The following is a 21,817-nucleotide window of genomic DNA, read 5'->3' on the forward strand; positions in this document are numbered from 1 at the left end:
TGGCACAGGGGTGGAGCAGTGGCTGCATGCTCACTAAGGTGTAGGTGGGCCCTGGCTGGGGGAGGCGGCTCCCAGCAGTCCGGGTTGAGTGACCAGGTCACCCCTGGCCATTGGGCCTGAACACCTCATTCCTAGAGGACCACAGGAAGCCAGAGGTCACCGTAAGTTCTACCAACCGGGCTGCCCCAAGGCTCAAAGACCACGCAAGATTTCTCAGGGCAGAGACAGCTGCTGAGGGAGGAGCATCACACCCTGCCCCTTTCCTGTAGTAACAGGGAGCAACGCCTTCCCCTGTGGCTTCTGGGCAGTTCCACACCCCCTGCTGCGGCCCCAACCAGGAGAAAGTGGACGGGGGGAGGGGGGCAGGGGCTGGAGGTGCGACAGCAGGTGGGGCCCAAATCCAAGGTGCGGTACAGGGTGGTAAGGACAGACCCCAATCTTTGGCTTCTCATCACCCTAAAAGGTGGTGGGTTTGACCGGGCGAAAGGTTTTCCTCCAAAGTTCCAGGTAAAGGTGGGCAAAGAGTAGGGAGGCGAGGTGGTGGAGAGCGAGGGAGGGTCGCAGGTCGGGGGCGCCGCGCGCGTACTCACAGTCGGGTGAGGCCGGCCCGCGGGCCAGGGCAGCGCAGGGCGCCGTCGGGCGGGCAGCTGCAGGGCTCCGGGCAGTGCGCCCGGCTCAGCGCCCGAGGCAGCGCAGGCGGCAGCAGCAACAGCAGCGCCAGCAGCGGCCGCAGCGCGCGGGACGGCTGCCCCATGGCAGGAGAGCCCGAGTGCAGGCTTTGGCGACTGGGCGGGCGCCCTGGATAGCCCTGGAGTGGCCCGCGCCCCTCTCCCCGCCCCTTGGCCTGTCCTCCCACCTCCTTGGCTCCGCCCGCCCTTACCCCCGCTACCGCGTCCCAGCCGCTGAAATTAGTTGTGCCTCGACGTGGGACAGTGTTCAGTACCCCACCACCTCCTTACTGCTGCTTTCCCTGCACCGTCCGGTCCGCTACATCTGCAAATAGCCCTAGTTCTAGGGGGTAGCTGTGGTGGGAAGGGTGCATGCTTGGATAAGGGGTGGGGAGTTCAGAATGCCTGTCCTGGCTCCACTGGAACCAGGAGTGTGAAGTTGAGTGAGTTGTGTCACTTCCCCTAACTTCTTTTATTTCATCTGGGAGGGGACAGCCCCATACTCGGGTACAAACCATACCCCATCCCAGGGGTGAAAGTGCCCAGCTGAGAAGCTTCTTCTCTCTTTCATTCTCAGCCCTAAATCCTTCCTCCTTCTTCCCCACCACCTCCCTCCCACTAAACTTATCTGTCCTCCCAACTTCCTCAGTGTTGCTCTTGGTAGTAACTGCGTTCCTCCTTATATAATAGCGAGTTGAGTCTGTTCTAATCTCCACTATAGATTGTGAGGTGCCAGGGATTCTTTCTGGCTTCTACTTGGTAAAGATTTGTTGAGTGAATGAAACTGCTCTAATAATATACAGCCATTACTCCACTGGGGGGCCCAGTATAGGCTGGATCTGTGACAGGTGCTTTTCTTCACATCACGTTTAAACTTCACAGTAAACTAGCAAGTGTTACAATCAGAAAAATGATGTCCTGAGAGGTTACATGATTTTCCCGAAGTCACACAGCTCATAAGCAGCAGAAACCTGTTTGAACTCATATTTATCACCCATGCAAAAAAAATTACTATATGATTTACATACCAAGGACTTGGAAAGGAGACAAAATGTTATGGTAAACCTGGGGATCCATAATTTCCCTTATTTAATCCCATCATTAAAACACTTTTCTACCTTCTTTCCAAGGACTCTGGAAATCCTGGAAGTCTTTCTGGAAGAGGTGGACTTTGAGAGCTGGGAAGGTACCCAAGACTGTACAGACAGGAAGTGAAAACAAATTCCTTTTTTTTCTGTGTTGATGCCACCTCTCATGGACAGACTGGCTCAGTCACCAGCCTCTAGTCTCTTCGAGTCTCTTGCCCAAGGAAGGTGAATTTAAAAAAAAATATTAAAAATATAATTTGGCTTTGCTAGATGACAGCATTGTGCTAGATGGCATGAAAAAGCTTTGTATGTCTATATGATTGTCTTTATGTTCTGAATCCCTGTCTCCAACTGCTTACCTGACTAAATTTACTGTTCCCCTGACCTGGAATGATTTTCTCTTCCTTTTTCGTATTCATGTAGGTAAACTCCTAGTTGTCCTTCATGACTCAACCCAATGTCACTTCCACTGTAAAGCCTTCTCTGATTCGACTAGCCTGAGTAGTTGGGGTCATAGCACCCGATTCTATAGCCAGTAATATAACACACTGTAATTATGGCTTTATTTTGCTTCCTCCTGTCCATTCATTTTAGTATTGCTAGGGCATGTCATAGCTTCTAGCTCCTAGTAGGTACTCAGTATATATTGTTGAGTAACGGAATGAATAAATGAAACCCATGCAAAGACCTATAGCAGATGCTCAATAAATCAGCTGAGAGAATCTTAACAACCTTGCTTGATTTATTTTCAACAGGGTTACATATGGCGAGCCGGCACAGCCATGGCATACTCAGCCCCAGGATGCCTTATGTGCCACGCCAGCTCAGCCAGGTTCAGTGACCCTGAGAGGGGGCGGTGAAGGATTGAGAAAAGACAGACAAGAGAATGAAAGCTGGGTCTCGGTGGGACGCTGTCCTCTCTGATGGAGAGCCTCTCTGATGGAGAGCTAGCAACAGCACCATGGACTACAAGCCGTGTCTTTATTTTATAGCCTGATGCCACGAGGCAAAGTAAGGGCGTGTTCAAGATGTTCACAACATTCTTGTGGGTTTCCATCCTACTCAATTACATGCACCTGACATTAATGTACTGTATCTGACATTACAACTGAGAAATCTTAATAATTTTTTTTTTTTGCAATTTTAGAACAGGGCTTCTTATATTTTAAGATGCAGAAATATCATTTTGGAAGCTTTGAAAACAAAGATTCCTGGTACCCTTTCTCCAAAGAGAATTCAGTTGATATGAAGTGGGGCCCAGGAGTCTGTTCTAATGAGCCCCATGCAATTTTGATGCATGGGGTTCCCAGAACACAGTTTGTGGAACATTAAAATGGAAGTTCTAGAATTAAATTTGCCTTGAGAAGACAAAGTTCAAGAATCTTTACTATGGACTCTGGATGAAGTTTAAAAATTTTGACCCATTGTTAAAGAAATCTGGTATGTGTTAGCACATGCATACAGATAATATATTTGTAAAATTGTTCAATTGCTTATAATACTGAGGTTTTGTTTTACTTTTTTTTTTTAAAGTAGAAATCAGTTTACTCATTTAAATTGTTTTGGGGGGAGAATGAGCAATTTCACAAGATCATAGGTCATATTTTTTCTTATGCCTCACTAGATCAAAACTCAATAGCACTTGCTGTCACACTGAGATGCTGGAGTTGGAGGAAGTCGGCAAAGTAATGAAAAAACCTCAAGCAGGTTAGGTAAGATTTTCTGATTCTTGAACACATACCATATTAGTATAATACCATAACTGATATTTCTTCCTTCTTAAAAGCACTGGTTTTACCTTTCCCTTAGAAGGAAAGTAGGGCAGAGGAAGAAAAAATGTGTAAGGAAAGAAAAATAGAGTTAGCCTGTCAGTTGTTCACTTTACCACCGGGAGCAAAATAAAACAAAGCAAACAAAAAAGATGACCCCTGAAAGTTATACTGTGAAATTTCATGCAACCTCCCTGTGGCTTGCTTGGAAATTTCACCTTCTGTTTTACTGTCTATATGGTGTGAAATCAGAGATGTGATCAGCTGTGCCCTCTCCAACTCTGCCCTGGGATTCCCGAGAGCCTTCGCAGGAACTAGCTCGAAGCTGAAGGCTGATGGGCACCAGCCCTAGGATGAGTCTGGGAATAGAGGCTTAAGGATGGTCTAGGGCTATGGTCGGCAAACTGCAGCTCGTGAGCCACATGTGGCTCTTTGGCCCATTGAGTGTGGCTCTTCCACAAAATACCACGACCTAGGCGAGTCTATTTTGAAGAAGTGGCGTTGGAAGAAGTTTAAGTTTAAAAAATTTGGCTCTCAAAAGAAATTTCAGTCATTGTACTGTTGATATTTGGCTCTGTTGACCAATGAGTTCGCCGACCACTGCCCTAGGGCATGAGAATTCTTCTCCAAGACTGCTGGAGAGAGCTAGAGAAGGGGCCTTGCCATTTTGGTCCTGTTGTTGGAAGGTTATAAATGAATTGGGGCTCTTGTTCTCCTTGTCTCATGGAAAAGCTTACCTGCTCTGGCAGTGATTAAAACTACAGAGAGAAAAAGAGATGAGAGACAGATGTGGGCAAACAGAGTCTGAGGCCAGCACCTTCCTTGGATTTCCCAAGTAATGAGCCAATACACCTCTTTTTCCCTTAAGCTAATTAGAGTTGAGTCTCTCTCACTTCTTCCTAATATCTCCTACCAGCCTTGCTGTGACCTTTATTTGACTTGCCTACATCCTCATTCCCTTCTCAGCTAGGAAAGAAATAGGGCTTTTCCATTCTTATCTCTGTCATAGGACTCACTTTTCCCCTTTGATTGGTAGCATTTGTCACTGTGTTTCTGGGAATAAACTGGCCCAGTGAGTGAACGAACAAATGAATGAATGTGAATGAGTGAAAAAAGAGGCAGTGTCATAGAAACACATTATTCTTCTTTTTAGAGAACCTGCATTTTGCTAAATAACTCTCCAAGCATTCTTTCTATTTTAGGGAAGGACTCCTAGTAAACTGCAACCTTGGTTTAGAAATCAAATTTTCAAACTAAAATATTAGGTAGAGCCAACACAAGGAAAGAGAAAACTTTCTCACATGATGAAATAAATAAAAAAGGAAACAGGATTTGAGTTTTAAAAAACTGATGTAAAATTAATCAAAGTGTGTATTACAGGATACTGTTGCCTCCCATGCTAATTGGCAGTATTTAGGGAAAAGGTATCAAAGCTCAAGAAATTTGGGTCAAATTAAACAAAGTTCTTTACCAGACACTTTCTCAGAATTTGTAACATGCATTCTAACTCTCCAAGAGGGCTATAGGACATACAGGGGATGTGTTGCTTTGGGACATACATTGGGAATACTGATTTGGGAATATAGATTGAGAAAATGGACTTTTGTGGCAAAGAACCCCTTCACTAACCTGGAAGCCAGAGCCGACCTTGGCATGGATATAGCCTATTAATACGTGGACTTGCTGGTGATCGGGAAGATTGCTGGATCCCTCTTCTTCTACCTCTAGCCTTTGATGTGGACAGTCCAGGTAGAGAACCCCAATGTTATCAGTATATCCTTTTAGGGTGAGCATTGCCCTCACCAGTCTCCTTTTAAAAATGAAAACCCAGCACACTGATTTGATTATATCTTCATTGGATTTATTTATTTTCAGAATAATTTTTCTGAGTCCTGGGATGGTGTGAAGACCCAGGGTACATGGAGTTTAGGAGGTGGATGCACCTCGATTGAGGGGAGGGAGGGCAGGAAGCTTCCTCCCCTCAGAACAGTGCAGGAGCAGACATGACTTGCCTGCAGATGCATTCAGTACACAGAGATTAGAGTCTGGAGCATGAAAAAACCTGTTTCCCTCCTGGCTGCCTTGTGTGGAGGTGGCCTGCTCTCTCACCCTCCTGCTCTCATCCTGTCCCTGGATCAGGCGTGGGTAGGGCTCTCAGTGCCCTTGATAGACCCTCTTGCTCGCATGTGGCTCCATTAGGGATGCTCAGAGCGCCACATCAGCCTGATGGTGCTGATAATACCTGTCACGTTGAATTATGCTTTCTGGACATCATGTCACATGTAGACAAACAGAAAGGCCAGTCATCACCTTAGGGCCCGCAAGACCTTTCTCAAAGGAGGAATCCTCTTCAAGGAATAGGAGTCATTACCGAATTGTGCAATATGGGGCCCGACAGACTGAGAGAATGGTGCTCCCATTTTCAGCAGAAGGGAAGGCAGCCGGAGCTGATTCGCAACAGTACGGAGGGTGCCTGGGGGAGCTGGGCACGCCGGAAGGTGAGGAGTGCTGCCGTGGGTGTGTGACAGCTGGCTGGAGAGATCCAGGAGGCAGCTGGACTGCACTGGTGCAGAGCAAGGGAAACACTGAAATGGGAGAGACGAATTCGGGGATCCTACCCTAATGGTTGTCATCTCTTAGAACCACTTTTGAGAAGTTACTTAAGAGGCAGATTTCGGGGGACTTACTGGGAGATTCTGCTTCTGTCCTTTTGGCTCAGGACAGGAAATGTGTATTTGAAAAAGGAACCCCAGTCCACCCTCTGAGAAACATTGCTCCAGAGTGATAGATGAAACCAGGGAGAGGATGTCTGGAGAGAAGTGGGCTCAGGACAGCATGGTGAGTTACCTGTGTTAGGGAGAAGGAGGAACAGGAGGAGCCATAACAGAATTTGGGAATGCAGTGAAATCAAGGGAATAGACTATCCACCCAAGAAACAAGACCCATGATAGGTAAACACAAAGGAAACTTTATTCTAACTTGAAACAAAGATATGAAAATTAAAGAAAACCAGATGTATGATTTTACTTCTTCTAGTAATTTAGCCAAAAGAAAAGTCATTTAAAGCAAACACCAAATGGTAGAGAAATAATTGTAAAACAAACACATCCATGCATTTAAAATGATTTAAGCCTTTTGGAAAGCAATATGGTAATTCCTATCGTGATCCAGGCATATGTGTATCAATCCATTGATTCTAGAACTTAGAATTTTCCAAAGAAAATATTCAAACAGGATAAAAAAATGCCATGAGAATGAAGATGTTCATTATAGTAGTGTCCATATAACAAATTTGAAATAATCTAAATATTCAGCAATATTACAGTGTTTTAAATAAATTAATTCACTTAATCGATGAAATATTGCAGTAATTAAAGTAATTGGGCTAATTAAGAGACATAGAAGAGTTGGATATGTTAAATAAAAAAAGTTAGAGTACAAAGTAATCTTTACATTGTAAGTTCAAATCAACATGTTCCTTTGAGAAGAAAACCAGATTTAATTTTCTGTCCCAATCCTGCAACTCCAAGTCAGCTCAATGTATCATATACCATGTTCCTGGTAACCTATAAAAAAAAAAAAGCCACGGACACCAGTTGGTTTTCTGAGCAGTTACATGGTTCTCAGATATAAACATCATAACCCCTCTTCTCCCCAGTTCCATCATTGGCTTGGTTTCCAACTCTTCCCTGCTCTTTATCGACTTAAGATGCCACTTCTGACCCTCTGCACTTTATATCAGCATCTGGCCTTTCTCAGTCCCAACTTTCACCTTCCTTCCCCTCAGACTCCATGGTGACAGGCCCTCCCAGTTTCAGACACTTTCAAGTACTAACACCCACCTCAAGGATTCTATAATGTGTCTAAGTTTTTACTTAAAATTTTTTTTTGCATCGAAGTAATGTCCCTGCTAAAATTATTCAGATGGTTTGAAACACCAAATATTGAAAAATATAATACTTTCTCATATTCCTCCCCCATCCACAGCCATGGCATTTGCTTCATTTCTAAATAATATACTTTTATTGCTACCTGCTTTAATTACCTATTGCTGTATAACAATATTACCACAAATTGGGCAGCCCAAAATTGTTATTGCACAGTTTCTGTGGGTCAGGATTTGGGGCATGGCTTAGCTGGTGGAGGGTGGGCAGGGTTGGGGGAAGATCTGGCGGCCTAATCTCTGTATAGACTTTCGTTACATTCTGACACTAGTTAGGTTCCAATTAGAATGTTGGCATGACTGAAGGCTCTGTGAATTTGGCAGCAACAGTCAGCCTGCGCTGAGGACTAACTTAGGTTTCTTTGGGCTGGTGCCACCTATGTGGTTCATGAAGGTCTTTTCCCCAAAGCTTTCTCCCCTTTCTGCACAGGTCTGCAGTTCTCCCCCAGAATAATATCCAGTCAAGGTATCAATATTTAATAATAACAGGACGGATTCTTTAGGGACTTTTGAAAATCATAAAAAATTAGTTTATAATAATTGAACTCACATAAAATTATGAGAATTATGTGTAACTTAACATATAGCTAGCCTAGATATACTTTCATACATCAATGAGATATGTTTTTTGGAGTACAATTCTTAAATAAATCTCAAGTTGCTCCTTCCAGGAAAATGGATATAATCTTTACCCCCAAGAAAATAGTCTTCTTTTTTTTGTTTTTGTTAATCCTCATTAGAGGATATTTTTCCATTGATTTTAGAGAGAGTGGAAGAGAGAGGGAAAGACAGAGAGAAACATCGATGTGAGAGAGACACATCAATTGGTTGCTTCCTGCATGTGCCCCGACCAGGGCCCAGCCAGGGAGGAGCCTGCAACCAAGGTACATGCCCCTGACCAGAATTGAACCACAGCCGAGGTACATACATGCCCTTGACTGGAATCGAACACGGGACCATGCTCTATCCGCTGTGCCAAACCGGCTAGGGCAAAATATTCTTCTTTTTGGTCTGATATGTAGTTTTCTTCTTGGAGTGTTTCTAAATATCCTGATCCTACAGGAGGAGGCCTATTCTTTTCTATTCTCACCCAGTCTGCTCTGGGAAGATCGTTTTCTTATACTAATGCCTGTATTATTTTTCTTTGGCCAGCTCTTGGTTTTTGCACCTGCAAATGTTCCAAGTTCATTTTAAGTATCAGGTGTCAGTGATATTGGTGAGGATGTTCTGCTTTCCTCCACACAGAATGCTCTGCCCCAGGCAGCTTGTTACCTGGAAGGACTCTCTTCTGTGGGCTGGCACTAGTCATTTCACCTACCTAGTATACTCTTCCTTTGGTAGCTGCACTCTGCTTTGCTTTTCAGGGAACTCTCTGTCCCCTCTTCAAGGTGTTTTGTGAGCCTATTGACCTAAGTGCTCCTTGGTCTTCAACTCTCTTACCTGAGAGGTGGTGAGCACAGGACCTGGGTTAGACTTTCTCCTGGGAGTTCAGTGTTCAGTGAATGACTTGTCGACAGAGGTGGCCAGAGCTGAGTCATTCTTCTTTCATCTGTGAGACTCTGACTGAAATTCTTGGAACTGATTTTTTCCTGTCCTTTTTGAGGACTTCTTGTTTATATCTTTCTTAAGTTCTTAAGTTCTAGGACATTACCCAATGTCCTGTTGTTCTAATAAATTATTATTATTATTTTGTCTATATTTTTTAGAATCAGTTTCAATTGCTTACAACTAAAGAACCTAATCATATACCAAGTCTCTCTACTTTTCTTTCCATATGTGGTCCTTTTAAAAACATTAATTTTAGAGAGCAGGAGGGAGAGAGAGAGAGAAACATCAATGTGAGAGAGAAACATTGATCAGTCGATGCCCTGACTGGGAATGGAACCTGCCACCCCTTGGTATAAGGGCTGATGCTCCAACCAACTGAGCCATACCAGCCAGAGCTCCACATATTGTCTTTTCTGTTCTTTGCTCTATTGGCCAAAAGTGGAAAGGACTGCTTCCTACTTCTTTAAGCAAGCAGACTTCCTAAGTGTGTTCTGAGTAAGAGTCTGCCCTGACTTGTCTTGGTGATGTTGTTTAAGAGACTGATGAATGCTGTGGAGAGCAGCAAGAGGAGTGGGAGAGCGATTTCCCTCAGACTCTTAACAAGACACCAAGCCTGGGGAAGTGGCAGGGATGAAGCCTAGCAAGGACTTGGGCTCAGTAACGTGGGAGCCCCTTACTCAAAGCAGTGGCAAGGTTTCAGGGGAGGGCCAATAATGAACCCGGGGAGCCTGGCATTAGGCCCCTTTACTCCCAATGGCAAAAATTCCTTTTCTTCAGGTTGGGCATGGAAGCAGAGATACCAGACTATAAGTGTTCATTATTGGCTGGGACAATGAAGATCTCAGCAGTGACCATGACTCTGATTTTTTTGAGTACTGTAGAAGCCAACTGAATTCTGGGGAGACCCTCAGGAGGAAGGATACCTCAGTAATACCAGAGACAGAAATTCTTGCAAGTCTAGGAAGATGAGAACTCAAAATGGAAGTTAATTTAATGTAACGAAAATAAAGAAATGGATGTTTTGCATGTCTCAGTGTGTTGATTTAGATTCATAATGGTTATAAGCACTTAAAAATTCTCATCCATAGCTTAATGAGTGCATTGAATGTCAGTTCTATCCCAAACATCAGCAAGCCTCTCTGTGGGTAAAGCAAAAACATATAGGGTTCTGCCTCAATCTTCCAAGAGCATACAGCCTCATTGGAGAGAGATGACTCAAATAGCTAGGAGCAAGTTAGGTACCCTTACAAAAGCTAATCATCCATGTCTGACAACAATTTAAGAGCTGTACTTGTGCTTAATTGGCAAACGAGTGGCTTAGTCAATAAGCAGTAAGAGTTCAGTGACTGTAACATTAAAGGACAATGGGAGGAAGAAAAATAATTTAATGCTTTTTGTTCCAGTATCGGTGAGTATGAAGGGTTGCTTGTTCCGAGAAAAGGAACAGTTTGTCCTAGCAGTTCACTGCTTCCCAGGGAGCTCATGCTTTTCCAGCCTCTGGTCTCAAGGGTCCCTTCTCCAGAGATGGGGGGTCAGGCCTACTGGAGCAGCCTGCAGAAATCAAGCAGGCTGATAATGCGCTTAAAGATGTTTTCTGCTTATCCTTTCTCTTTGTCTCCCTAAATGCACAGCACTTTTCCAGGTCAGTGTCGGAGGAGCCTATGTTTCCCGTCAACAATAACACCGAGCAGGCAGGGAGGGGATTGCTTGGGGATTAGGGGAACTCAGAGTGGCTTTGTGTGTTGGCGTTACACAGTCCTCTTCTTCCATGTCAGTATCCAGCACAAGGCAGTTTGAGAGCCTTGCTTAAAAATCTGGAGATATGGCCAACTGGGAGCCCTGGGCTCTGATGTAGGGGAGGAGAAGAGACCAGATGAAGTTCCTGAGAGACCCAGGCTATGAGGCTGGGTGGATAGGGAAGGGATTTGAGAGTCATGATAGTGTGGAGTTTGTCCAACTGTGATCTTGGCATACAACTCCCTTTTGGAGCTTGGTTTTACTGTCTGTAAAATGACCACAAGAAAATAGATAGGGCTTTAATGAAAACCAAGCACAAACATCTAAATATCCTATATTAACACATTAAGAAGTGGTTATTCACTTTACTAAAAGGATTGTCCCCTTTATAAGAATTCAAAAATCCCATTTACAGGGCAGTTGCCTTTCATTTAAAAGTAGAATTTAGTTTGCAAAATGTGATTGTATTTTCAGCTTTTAAGGAAAATATCAGTTGCATAAAGGGAGTTCTGCATGTCTTCTTGCTCTGTTCCTTCTTTATCCCTCTACCCAAGATAATGGTGCTTATCCGATGTTTAAGATATGAGCTGAAAATCCAAATTGGTAGTGGATTCCTCAGCAAAGACAAACTAGGGTTTATCCTCCAGTGGCTTCTGGACTGGCAGTGGACAAATCTTTGTTCTGGTCCAAGCTCCAAAATAGTTGGATTCCTTTGGACAAGTCTTAGAATCATAGAACCTTTGTGTTGTTAGGGGTCATCTAATCCAACCTCCTTTTGAGAGAGGGATTTCAATATCCCTGACTGATATATTTTCTGGACCTCAGTATGTCCATCTGTATGATGAGGGGAATTGATCTTCAATTTGAATCAGGGCCCAGGGTGGGAGTGAGAGGGTTGAGAAAATAGAAGCCAGAACTCAGAAGTCTAAATGTAATTATATCACAATCTAGCAGAGGCTAAATTCTAGATAGATCATCTAAATAAGACCCCTTGGGAAATCAACCTCTATATATTCCCTCCCTCTGCACAGAGCCACCCTCCTGTGGTCAGTAGTGAGGAAAAGTTCTGAGGTCTTGAGATACTCGCAATTTGACCTGGAGCTATGAGCAGCTCTACCTCTGCATTTATAAAGGAAGATAAAGTCAGGATGTCAGGTGAATTCTTTTCATCTTTGGCTGAGAATTATTCCAAGGTTGAGCAGCCTCACTGCCTTTTCTCTCTTGCTTCTGGCTCTCTCTTCCCTCTCTCCTGCCTTTACCCACTTCTTACCCACCCCCAACCTTTTTTGTCCTTTTTTTTTTTTTTTTTAACAATATGCAAACCTCAAGGGCATGCAGTTGGGTCTGGCTGAAATCAGCTGAGTGTTTACAGGATTTATCCAAGGAAGAGCCCTTGGGTCATTGTCATGGCAATTTTGATAATCCTGACAGGGTGCAGATGTGGCTGTCCAGGGCAATCTGAGAGTGCCTCCCACCCTCCAGCCTCAGTCACTGTTGGGGACGAATGGGGCTCACTTACCCTTTTTTAGTAATCTATGTGCGGGGGAAAAATGTTCTCATAATTTTAGTCATGAAAACCCTGGGCCCAAAATATTTTATCAAAAACTTCATCTGGAGTGAGAAAAAGGCTCTGCAAAGGCTGGTTGAATCATTGGTAGGACTGGGCAAATATGCCATTTTTGCATAACTACATTGCTTCTTTATTGTCTGCAAACATGTCTATTTACTCTCTCTAATCCTATCTCCCCCTGCTGCACTCAGATCTGGAATATGAGCTCCTCAAGGCCAGGGATCTTTTAAAATTCATTTCTTGATGTTTTCAATGCCTATCACTGTGCCCAGGCACTTAACAGGACTTTAGTAATGTCTTTTGGGTGAATGAAGAGGTGGCATAAGATGAAAGAGATGTGCAAGGCGACTCCTGTTGGATAGAGATTGGATGAAGGTAGGAATGAGTGATGAAATCGATACCATGAAGATCAATGCCCAGAAAGGTAAATCTGGTGTCCAAGTATTTGGAGAACTAGGGTTGGAAAGAAGTTGGTGGCAGGAAGACCAGCAAGGAATGTGAACCAGCCTCCTTGAAAAAGCATTGCTAGCGGTGCCTAAGAGAGACCTGCTACTGCAGCTTTGTTCATCTGGCCAGGGGCACAGCCAGGAGAGAGATTTAAATGCCTAAAGAGTTGGGCATAAACTTGAACATAAATGTTCACAGCAGCACTTTTCATAATAGCTAAAATCTAACAACTCAGATCTCTTATCAACTAATGAATGGATAAACAGAATGTGGTATATCTATATAATGCAGCAATTTTCAACCTTTTCCACATCATGGCACATATAAACTAACTAGAGGCCCGGTGCACGAAATTTGTGCATGGAGCGGGGGGGGGGGGGTGGCCCCTCAGCCCAGCCTGCACCCTCTCCAATCTGGGACATCCCTCTCACAATCCAGGACTACTGGCTCCCAACTGCTCGCCTGCCTGCCTTCCTGATTGCCCCTAAATCGTTTCTGTCTGCCAGCCTGATCACCCCCTAACCACTCCCATGCCAGCCTGATTGATGTCTAACTGCTCCCCTGCCAGCCTGTTTGCCCCCAACTTCCCTCCTCTGCTGGCCTGGTCACCCCTAACTGCCATCCCCTGCAGGGTTGATTGCCTCCAACTGCCCTCCCTTGCAGGCCTGGTGCCTCCCTACTGCCCTCCCCTGCTGGCCATCTTGTGGTGGCCAATTTGTGTCCACATGGGGGCAGGATCTTTGACCACATAGGGGCAGCTATCTTGATCTTGTGTGTTGGAGTGATGGTCAATCTGCATATTACTCTTTTATTAGATAGGATAGAGGCCTGGTGCTCGGGTGGGGACCAGCTGGTTTGCCCTGAAGGGTGTCCTGGATCAGGGTGGGATTCCCTTGGGGTGTGGAGAGGCCTGGGCGAGGGGCCTGTGGTGGTTTTCAGGCCAGCCACGCCCCTGGTGACCCAAGCAGAGGCCCTGGTATCTGGAATTTATTTACCTTCTACAATTGAAACTTTGTAGCCTGGAGTGGAGCCAAGCCTCCTGCTAATCCGTGGCTGCCGCCATTTCTATAATTGAAACTTTGTATCCTTAAGTGGAGGCCTGGGCCCGCCAGAGTGTGTGGAAAGCTTGGCTTCTTCTGTTTCCAGGGAAACCCAATGGTAGCCATCTTGACTGGGGTTAATTTGCATACTCTGATTGGCTGGTGGGCGTGGCTTGTGTAGCGGAGTGATGGTTAATTTGCATATTATCTTTTTATTAGAGAGGATTACTAAAATTCTGCACACCAAAAATATATTTTTTGTAGCTCTGACAAAAAGGGTTTACTTTTTATTCACTTACATTAAATGGCTATTGTGTTGGCTTCTTTTTTTCATTTTTCAAATTTGACAATTTAAGGGGAGAGAGGTCAGTGCCCCTGACTAAATAGTCAGGTATTGCATGTTTTAAAAATTCTTGTGGCACACCAGTTGAAAATGAAATACCATTTGGCAATAAAAAATGAAACAAGCTACAGCATGAATGAATCTTGAAAACATTGTGTTAAGTGAGAGAAGCAAGTTACAAAAGATCATATGTTGAATATTCTATTTATATGAAATGTTCAAAATAGACAAAGTAGATTAGTGGTTGCAAGGGGCTGAGGGAGGGAGGAATGGGGAGTAATTGCCAATGCGTACGGGTTTTTTTTTAGGGGGTGATGAAAATGTTCTAAAATTAAATAGTGATGATGGTTGTATAACTCTAAATATGCTGAAACCCATCAAATTATATAATTTAAGTGACAAATTGTATGGTATATGAATTATGTCTCAATAAACATAATTATTAAAAAATAAAAAATTAATTGCCTGACATAAAGGTTTAAGAGTCTCCTGGGCTTTGGAGGAGAGGCTGCAGGGGTTCCAGAGAGTAAAAATGAATCAATTAGCAGGTTGTTCATGCTAATAAATAGTGTATATGTGTAAACCAATTCACAAGTCCGCAAATGCCGTCTTCTTTTTATTTCCATTTATTTCAAATGTGGGTTGGTACAAATGCAGCTTGGGTGGGGTCCACTTCATTCTGCAGTGTTCCACAAGTCCCCTCAGTTCTGGTAGCCGCATGTTAGTGAAGGAGCCCCAGGGCTGTCCTGGACTCTTGCTCCATGTCTGGCTTATTCAGGTATCACCTGCTGTCACTATAGCCTCTCTTTTTCTAGAACTCTGTCTGCTGGAGGATGATACCGTTCATCTTCAAATTGACCCCTCCCTTAGGCTGCTGACCTACGGTCCTTAAGTCAGGTTGTGAGTCAGGATGCCATTAGAATGGGAGGCCTTCTTAGAAGCTGCCAGTGCTGTGCTGGCAAACCAGCTCTCTTGAAAATAGGTTAATTAAGTATCAAGTGGCAGAGCCAGAATTAGAGTCCTAAATGTAGGTGCATTTAATCACAAGACTGCCCCACTCACTCTTAAAGTACTCACACTAGTTCACAAGATCCCCAACTGTAAGGTCTTCAAAAGGAAATGGTCCAAGCCAAGAAAAGGGATGTCATTCTAAAACCTCCAGTGTGGCTGATTGCAAACTACCAATGTGAACATTGAGTAAAGAAGAGAGGAGCATGATTGGCTCTAGACAGGTGGCATGAATCTGATCCAGCGCACCATCGCTCTCAGGGCGAGTACACTGGTGGCTCCTTCACCAACTCCTCAGGCACATTCAGATGGGTGTTTCCTGGAATATTCAGAAAACATGAGAGCTTTTAACACCTCCCCCCCCCCCCCCCATATCAACTTATTTGACATTTGTGCAGGCACAGAGGATAGGGACGAGTTGTTAATGAGGAAATGACATATAGGTTTTGATGTGAATAAATCCCACACCAAAATATTGATGGAGAAGGAGATTAGTTTTCTGATGTACTCATGTTTGTTTGCTATCGTATCAATTTTGGAAAGCATATGACTATGTAGGCTAGATCCATATAGATTATGTGGGGCTTACATGTAAAACAGTGGACTTCTTTTTGCATATGCTGTCTGATTTCTAGGCTTCAATCTGGTGGAGAAACCTTAACTTTACCATGCCATCAATCACTTTTCTTGGATTTCCATCCTCACCAACCACTGTATTCTTTATAATTTTGGAACCTTTTCAACAACCCCCAGAGGAAACACCATGCACAGTAATAGTCACTCTTTATTCTTGCTCCCTCCCCCCCACACCCACTGTCCAGAATAATACCAAGACACTAATCTATGTTGTTTCTATGGATTTGCTTATTCTGGACATTGCATATAAATGGAATCATACAATATGTGGTTTTTTTACATCAGGCTTCTTTCACTTAGCATAATGTTTTCAACTTTCCTCCATGTCATAGTATGTATCAGCACTGTATTCTTTTTTATTGCCAAATTATATTAAGTTGTATGGATATGTCACACTTTATTTATCCATCTGTCATTCAATGGACATTTGGGTTGTTCACTTTTTGAGTATCTACACTAATAAAAGAGAAAGATGCAAATTGACTGTACCGGATGACACAGGTGTTCCACACCGTCCCAGCAGCTCCGGGCCTCTGGGCAGCATGGGAAGGCGGAAAGGTGGCTCTGGGCCATAGTGAAGGCAGAAATGTGGCTCCGGTCGGAGCGAAGGCGGTGCCGGAAGTCAGGGGAAGGAAGGCCTATTCTTGCACGAATCTTCGTGCATCGGGACTCTAGTTATGAATAAGCTGCTATGAACACTTGTGTACATGTTTTTATTTCTCTTGGGTATACTAGTATAAATAGGAGTAGAATTTCTCAGTTATATCTTTTAAGGAATTACCAACTGTTTTCCATCATGTTTGCACCATTTCATACTCCCACCAGTAGTGTCTGAAGGTTCCAGTTTCTCCACATCCTCACCAATCCCTGTTATTGTCTCTGTTTTTTATAATAGTCATCCTAGGGCATGCAAAGTGGCATCTTATTGTGATTTTGATTTGCATTTCATCAATGATTAATGATGTCGAGCATCTTTTTATGTGCTCATGGCCATTTGTACATCTTCTTTGGAGAAATGTCTATTCAAATTCTTTGCCCATTTAAAAATTGGGCTATTTGTCTATTTATTGGTGAGTTGTAAGTGTTCTGGGTGCAAGTATGTTGTCAGCTATGTCACTTGCAAATATTTTCTCCTATTCTCTGGGTTGTCTTTTCACTTTCATGATGGTATCATTTGATGCAGTTCGATTTTTCTATATTTTCTTTTGTTGCTTTTTTTTTTTTTTTTGTGTCACATCGAAGAAACCACTGTATAACTCAAGGTCATGAAGATTTACTCATACATTTTATTCTGAAAGTTTACAATTTTAGAATCTACACATAGGTTTGTGATCAATTTTGAAAAGATTTTTGTGGATAGTGTGAAGTAGAGTTCCAACTTGGATATCCATTTGTCCCAGCACTATTTCTTGAAAACTATTCTTTCTCCATTGAATTGTCTTGGCATCCTTATCAAAAATCATTTGACCATAAATATGATAGTTTATTTATGGACTCTTGGTTCTATTCCATTGATCTATATGTTTATTCTTATGCCAGTCCCATATTGTCTTGATTACTTTGTAATAATTTTTGAGATATTTTATCATGAAGCAGTGTTGGATTTTTGTCAAATACTGTTTCTGTCATTGAGATAATCATGTGGCTTTTATACTTTATTTTATTAATATGGCATATTACAATGCTTGATTTTTTTATGTTAAGCCAACTTTGCAAGTCCCATTTGCTTTTAACTAAGCCCATGAAAAAGTAAGGGACTTATGAGTGTGAGTGAGTGGGGCAGCCAATGACTAGGAGACAGAGAGACAAGAGCTCTGCCATTTGCTTCTTACTTAACTTCTCAAAGTCTCAGTTTCCTTATCTGCCAAATAGAAATACTACAAGTATCTACTTCTTAAGTTTTATCCATGATGTGTAGGGAGTTTGTAAACAGTACCTGGTCCATGAGTGTTCAACAGCAGCAGTTGCTGTAATTAATGATGATTATAATGGTATAATTTCTCTGGCTCTTCACTCTTCTCTGATGATTATCTGACATAAGATCGGGTGCATTTTGGAGAGTACAGTAAGTACTCTAGCCTGGAGATAAAGTGGGAAAAGAATAGAAAATTTATAGACAAGTTTGTGTGGATGTGCATGGAAAAAATGAGTTTTTACATGTGCAGTTGATTTAGTTTCTCCAGTGGAAAAAATGCTAATGACTGCGATTAAAAAGCTGTGCTTAATTCCACAACTTGAGGAAAAATAAGTCACTAGCAAGTTGATTATTATTATTAATATTCAAGTAATCAGGCTCATTTGTAGAGCCTGATTAAAAATAAATGTCTAAATGAAAACTCTGGTTTTAAATTAATGAAAGTTAGAGTCTCAAATATTTAAGATGGTAATCTGTGGTACCACAATAAAATCAAAGCGATTAAGTTATTGTAAATACTCGAACAGGAACATGTGTATATTTTGTCTTTGCCTCTCTAATCGAGAATGAGGAGTAGAGATTTCTAAGTCTTACTCTTCAGTAAAAACTTCTCATTTTTCTCACTCAGCTGTTAGTACTTTCATTCAGTAACTTTTGTACCCTCTCTATCAGGCACGTGGAACTTTATGAATTCTGACAGGACCTAGTAAAATGCCTCTGTGAAGGTCAGATCACCATCAGTCATTCTTGAAAATATGTTTGTTTGTTTTTAAATTGATTTCAGAGAGAGACAAAGGGAGAGGGAGAGAAAGAGAAAGAAAAATTGATGTAAGAGAGAAACATCGATTGGTTGCCTCTTGAGGACTGAACCCTGGCATGTGTCCTGACTGGGAATCGAACCAGTAACTGTTTGGTGCATAGAATGATGCTCAACCAACTGAGCCACATCAGCCAGGGTGACCACCAGTCGTTTTTTCTCGGCTTGCGCTTTTGCATGAGATTAAACCCTCAGCACCAACTCGCACATTAGATAGCAGATCCTGGACACAAGGACTCTTGACAGAAGAATATTGCCTAATTTTTGTCCATCCTGCCCTTGTCATCTGCTAAGACATCAAACCTTTTAGTGCTGGTATACTTTGCTTTAAGAAATATGTGTTCTCCAGAAAATGAAATGTTTACAAATTAAATCCTATTTTAAGTGTTGAGAGGGAGCTCTCCCCTTCGATTCATTGGCTGGTGGATCTATTTTTTATGCCCTCAGTCCCCTTTCTCTGCCTCCTCTTCTGCCTGTGAAAGTGCTCAGGTGACTCCAGTGTCTTAAAATCCCTTTCCTTAGCTCCTGGCAACTGCAGTTCAATTTCCTGTTTTTATGAGTTCAGTTTTTCTTAGATCCCATATATAAGTGGGATCTTTTCCTATTTGTTTTTCTCTGTCTAACTTATTTCAATTAGTATACAGCCCTCAAGGTCCATCCATGCTGTTGCAATGGCAGGATCCCCCCCTCCCCCTTTTCTTTTTATAGCTGAGTAATATTCTACGTGTATAGATTTTCTTTACCTATTCTATTTGTCGATACTTAGGCTGTTTCCATGTCTTGGCTGTTATAGATAACTAGAGGCCCGGTGCACGAAATTCGTGCACAGAGCTGTGTGTCCCTCAGCCCAGCCTACAATCTCTCCAATCTGGGACCCCCTCGAGGGATGGTCGGATTGGGCCTAAACGGGCAGTCGGACATCCCTCTCACAATCCAGGACTACTGGCTCCCAAATGCTCGCCTGCCTGCCTTCCTGATTGCCCCTAACCGCTTCTGCCTGCCAGCCTGATCATCCCCTAACCACTCCCCTGCCAGCCTGATTGATGCCTAACTGCTCCCCTGCCAGCCTGATTGCCCCTAACTGCCCTCCCCTGCAGGCCTGGGGCCCCCCCCCCACCAACTGCCCTTCCCTGTAGGCCCAGTCGCCCCCAACTTCCCTCCTCTGCCCACCTGGTCACCCCTAACTGCCCTCCCCTGCAGGATTGATTGCCTCCAACTGCCCTCCCTTGCAGGCCTGGTCCCTCCCAACTATCCTCCCCTGCTGGTCTGATTGCCCACAACTGCCCTCCCCTGCTGGCCATCTTGTGGCAGCCATCTTTGTGTCCATATGGGGGCAACCATCTTTGACCACATAGGGGCAACCATCTTGTGTGTTGGAGTGACAGTTAATTTGCATATTACTCTTTTATTAGATAAGATAGAGGCCTGGTGCACAGGTGGGGTCTGGCTGGTTTGCCCTGAAGGGTGTCCTGGATCAGGGTGGGGGTTCCCTTGTGGCATGGGGTGGCCTGGGCGAGGGGTCTGTGGTGGTTTGCAGGCTGGCCACGCCCCCCGGCAACCCAAGCGGAGGCCCTGGTATCTGGGATTTATTTATCTTCTATAATTGAAACTTTGTAGCCTTGAGTGGAGGCCAGGGCCTGCCAGGGCGGGCGGGAAGCTTGGCTTCCTCCATTGCTGGGGAAACCCAAGGCTCCTGCTTGCTCCATGGCCGCAGTCATCTTGGTTGGGTTAATTTGCATATTCATTCCCGATTGGATGGTGGGTGTGACTTGTGGGCATAGCGGAGGTATGGTCAATTTGCATGTTTCTCTTTTATTATTGTAGATGCTGCAGTGAACACAGGGGTGCAGATATTGCTTCGAGATAATTATTTTGTTTCCTTTGCACATATATCCAGAAGCGGGATTGCTGGATCATATGGGAGTTCTATTTTTAATTCTTGAGGAACCTCATATTGTTTTTCTATATTAGCTGTACATTTCTACCTATAGTGCAAAGGGTTCCCCATTTTTTTTTTTACATCCACATCAGTAATTATCTCTTGACTTTTTATATAATAGCCAGCCTAACAAGGTGTGAGATGATATCTCATTGTGGTTTTGATTTGAAGTTCCCTGATAATTAGTGATGAGCACCTTTGCATGTATTCATTGGTCATTTGTATATCTTAGAAAAGTGTCTACTTAGTTCCTTTGCCCATTTGGTTATTATTATTTTTTGCTAGAGTTTCTTATATATTTTGGATATTTATCCTTCATCAGATATATGATTTGCAAATATCTTCTCCAATTCAGTAGGTTGCCTTTTCATTTCGTTGATTATTTCTTTTGCCTTTCAGAAGTTTCTTAGTTTGATGTAGTCCCACTTATTCATTTTTGCTGTTGTTGCTTATGCTTTTGGTGTCATATTAAAAAAATTATTGCCAAGTTCAATATCAAGGAGCTTTCCCCTATGTTTTCTGGTAGGAGTTTAATGGTTTCAGGTCTTACATTTAAGTCTTTATTTGGAGTTAATTTTTTTGAGTAGTGTAAGATGGATCAGTCCACTTTCCTTTTTCAGTGTTTCCTTGCTACTCTAGTGTCCTCTTACTTTTCCCATTTCTACCAATTCTGTTACCCAAGGCAAGTCATATAAACTCTCAGCCTCATCTCAAAATTAAAAGGGGCATTATGTTAATGACCTCCTAGGTAATTGTGAGGGTCAAACATATTAATCCTACATAAATACATGTATAACATGTCAGCACAGCACTAACCATGTAGTGTACAAAGTAATTGTTGTTTATTTCCTTCCAATTTTTCCCCTTTTAAAAACTTCCTTTCCCAATAAGGCATTAAATACTAATAGGAATGTTTAACAAGTTACCATTATTTGTGGTATTTGTATTTTATTCTAGGTAATTAGCTCAGTCATTCATTCCTTTATTCCATATCATTATGTGTTTTGTGGACATCTATGTATTCCAGAAACTGTCAACTTTAACAGTTAAAAATTAAGCAACAAAATATAAGGGCGGCCTATGTTCCTGAAATTTGACCTAGTGGATTTGGACCTAAACACATAGATCTGGTAAGATACCTGCATTATTTTGGTCGTGTGTTACAGCCCATATTATGAGGGTATCTTTCCTGTTTGAAAATTCCACTATCACTCTCCCTGGAATGCCTAAAAACGCTCACCACTATCATCTCTGAGGGCAAGGACAGAAAGAAAGAGGCTCGGGGAAGGCAGCCTGCCAAATACCACAGTCTTCCCAAATGCTGCTGTTTTGTCTTAACAGGCCTGTTT

General features: G+C 43.0%; 1 protein-coding gene across 2 annotated transcripts in view; it reads right to left on the reverse strand.

The window, feature by feature from the left end:
* LHCGR (luteinizing hormone/choriogonadotropin receptor) overlaps positions 1-754 on the reverse strand; it is a 58,674-nt gene extending 57,920 nt beyond the window's left edge. For both annotated transcript variants that reach the window (XM_008162148.3, XM_054728463.1), the window contains exon 1: positions 591-754. In XM_008162148.3, coding sequence (XP_008160370.2) covers positions 591-754 — 164 coding nt within the window. The remainder of the gene's footprint in view (positions 1-590) is intronic.
* Between the last annotated feature and the right edge of the window lie 21,063 nt (positions 755-21,817).

Source organism: Eptesicus fuscus, chromosome 16 (assembly GCF_027574615.1).
Source record: "Eptesicus fuscus isolate TK198812 chromosome 16, DD_ASM_mEF_20220401, whole genome shotgun sequence".
Taxonomy (NCBI): Eukaryota; Metazoa; Chordata; class Mammalia; order Chiroptera; family Vespertilionidae; genus Eptesicus; species Eptesicus fuscus.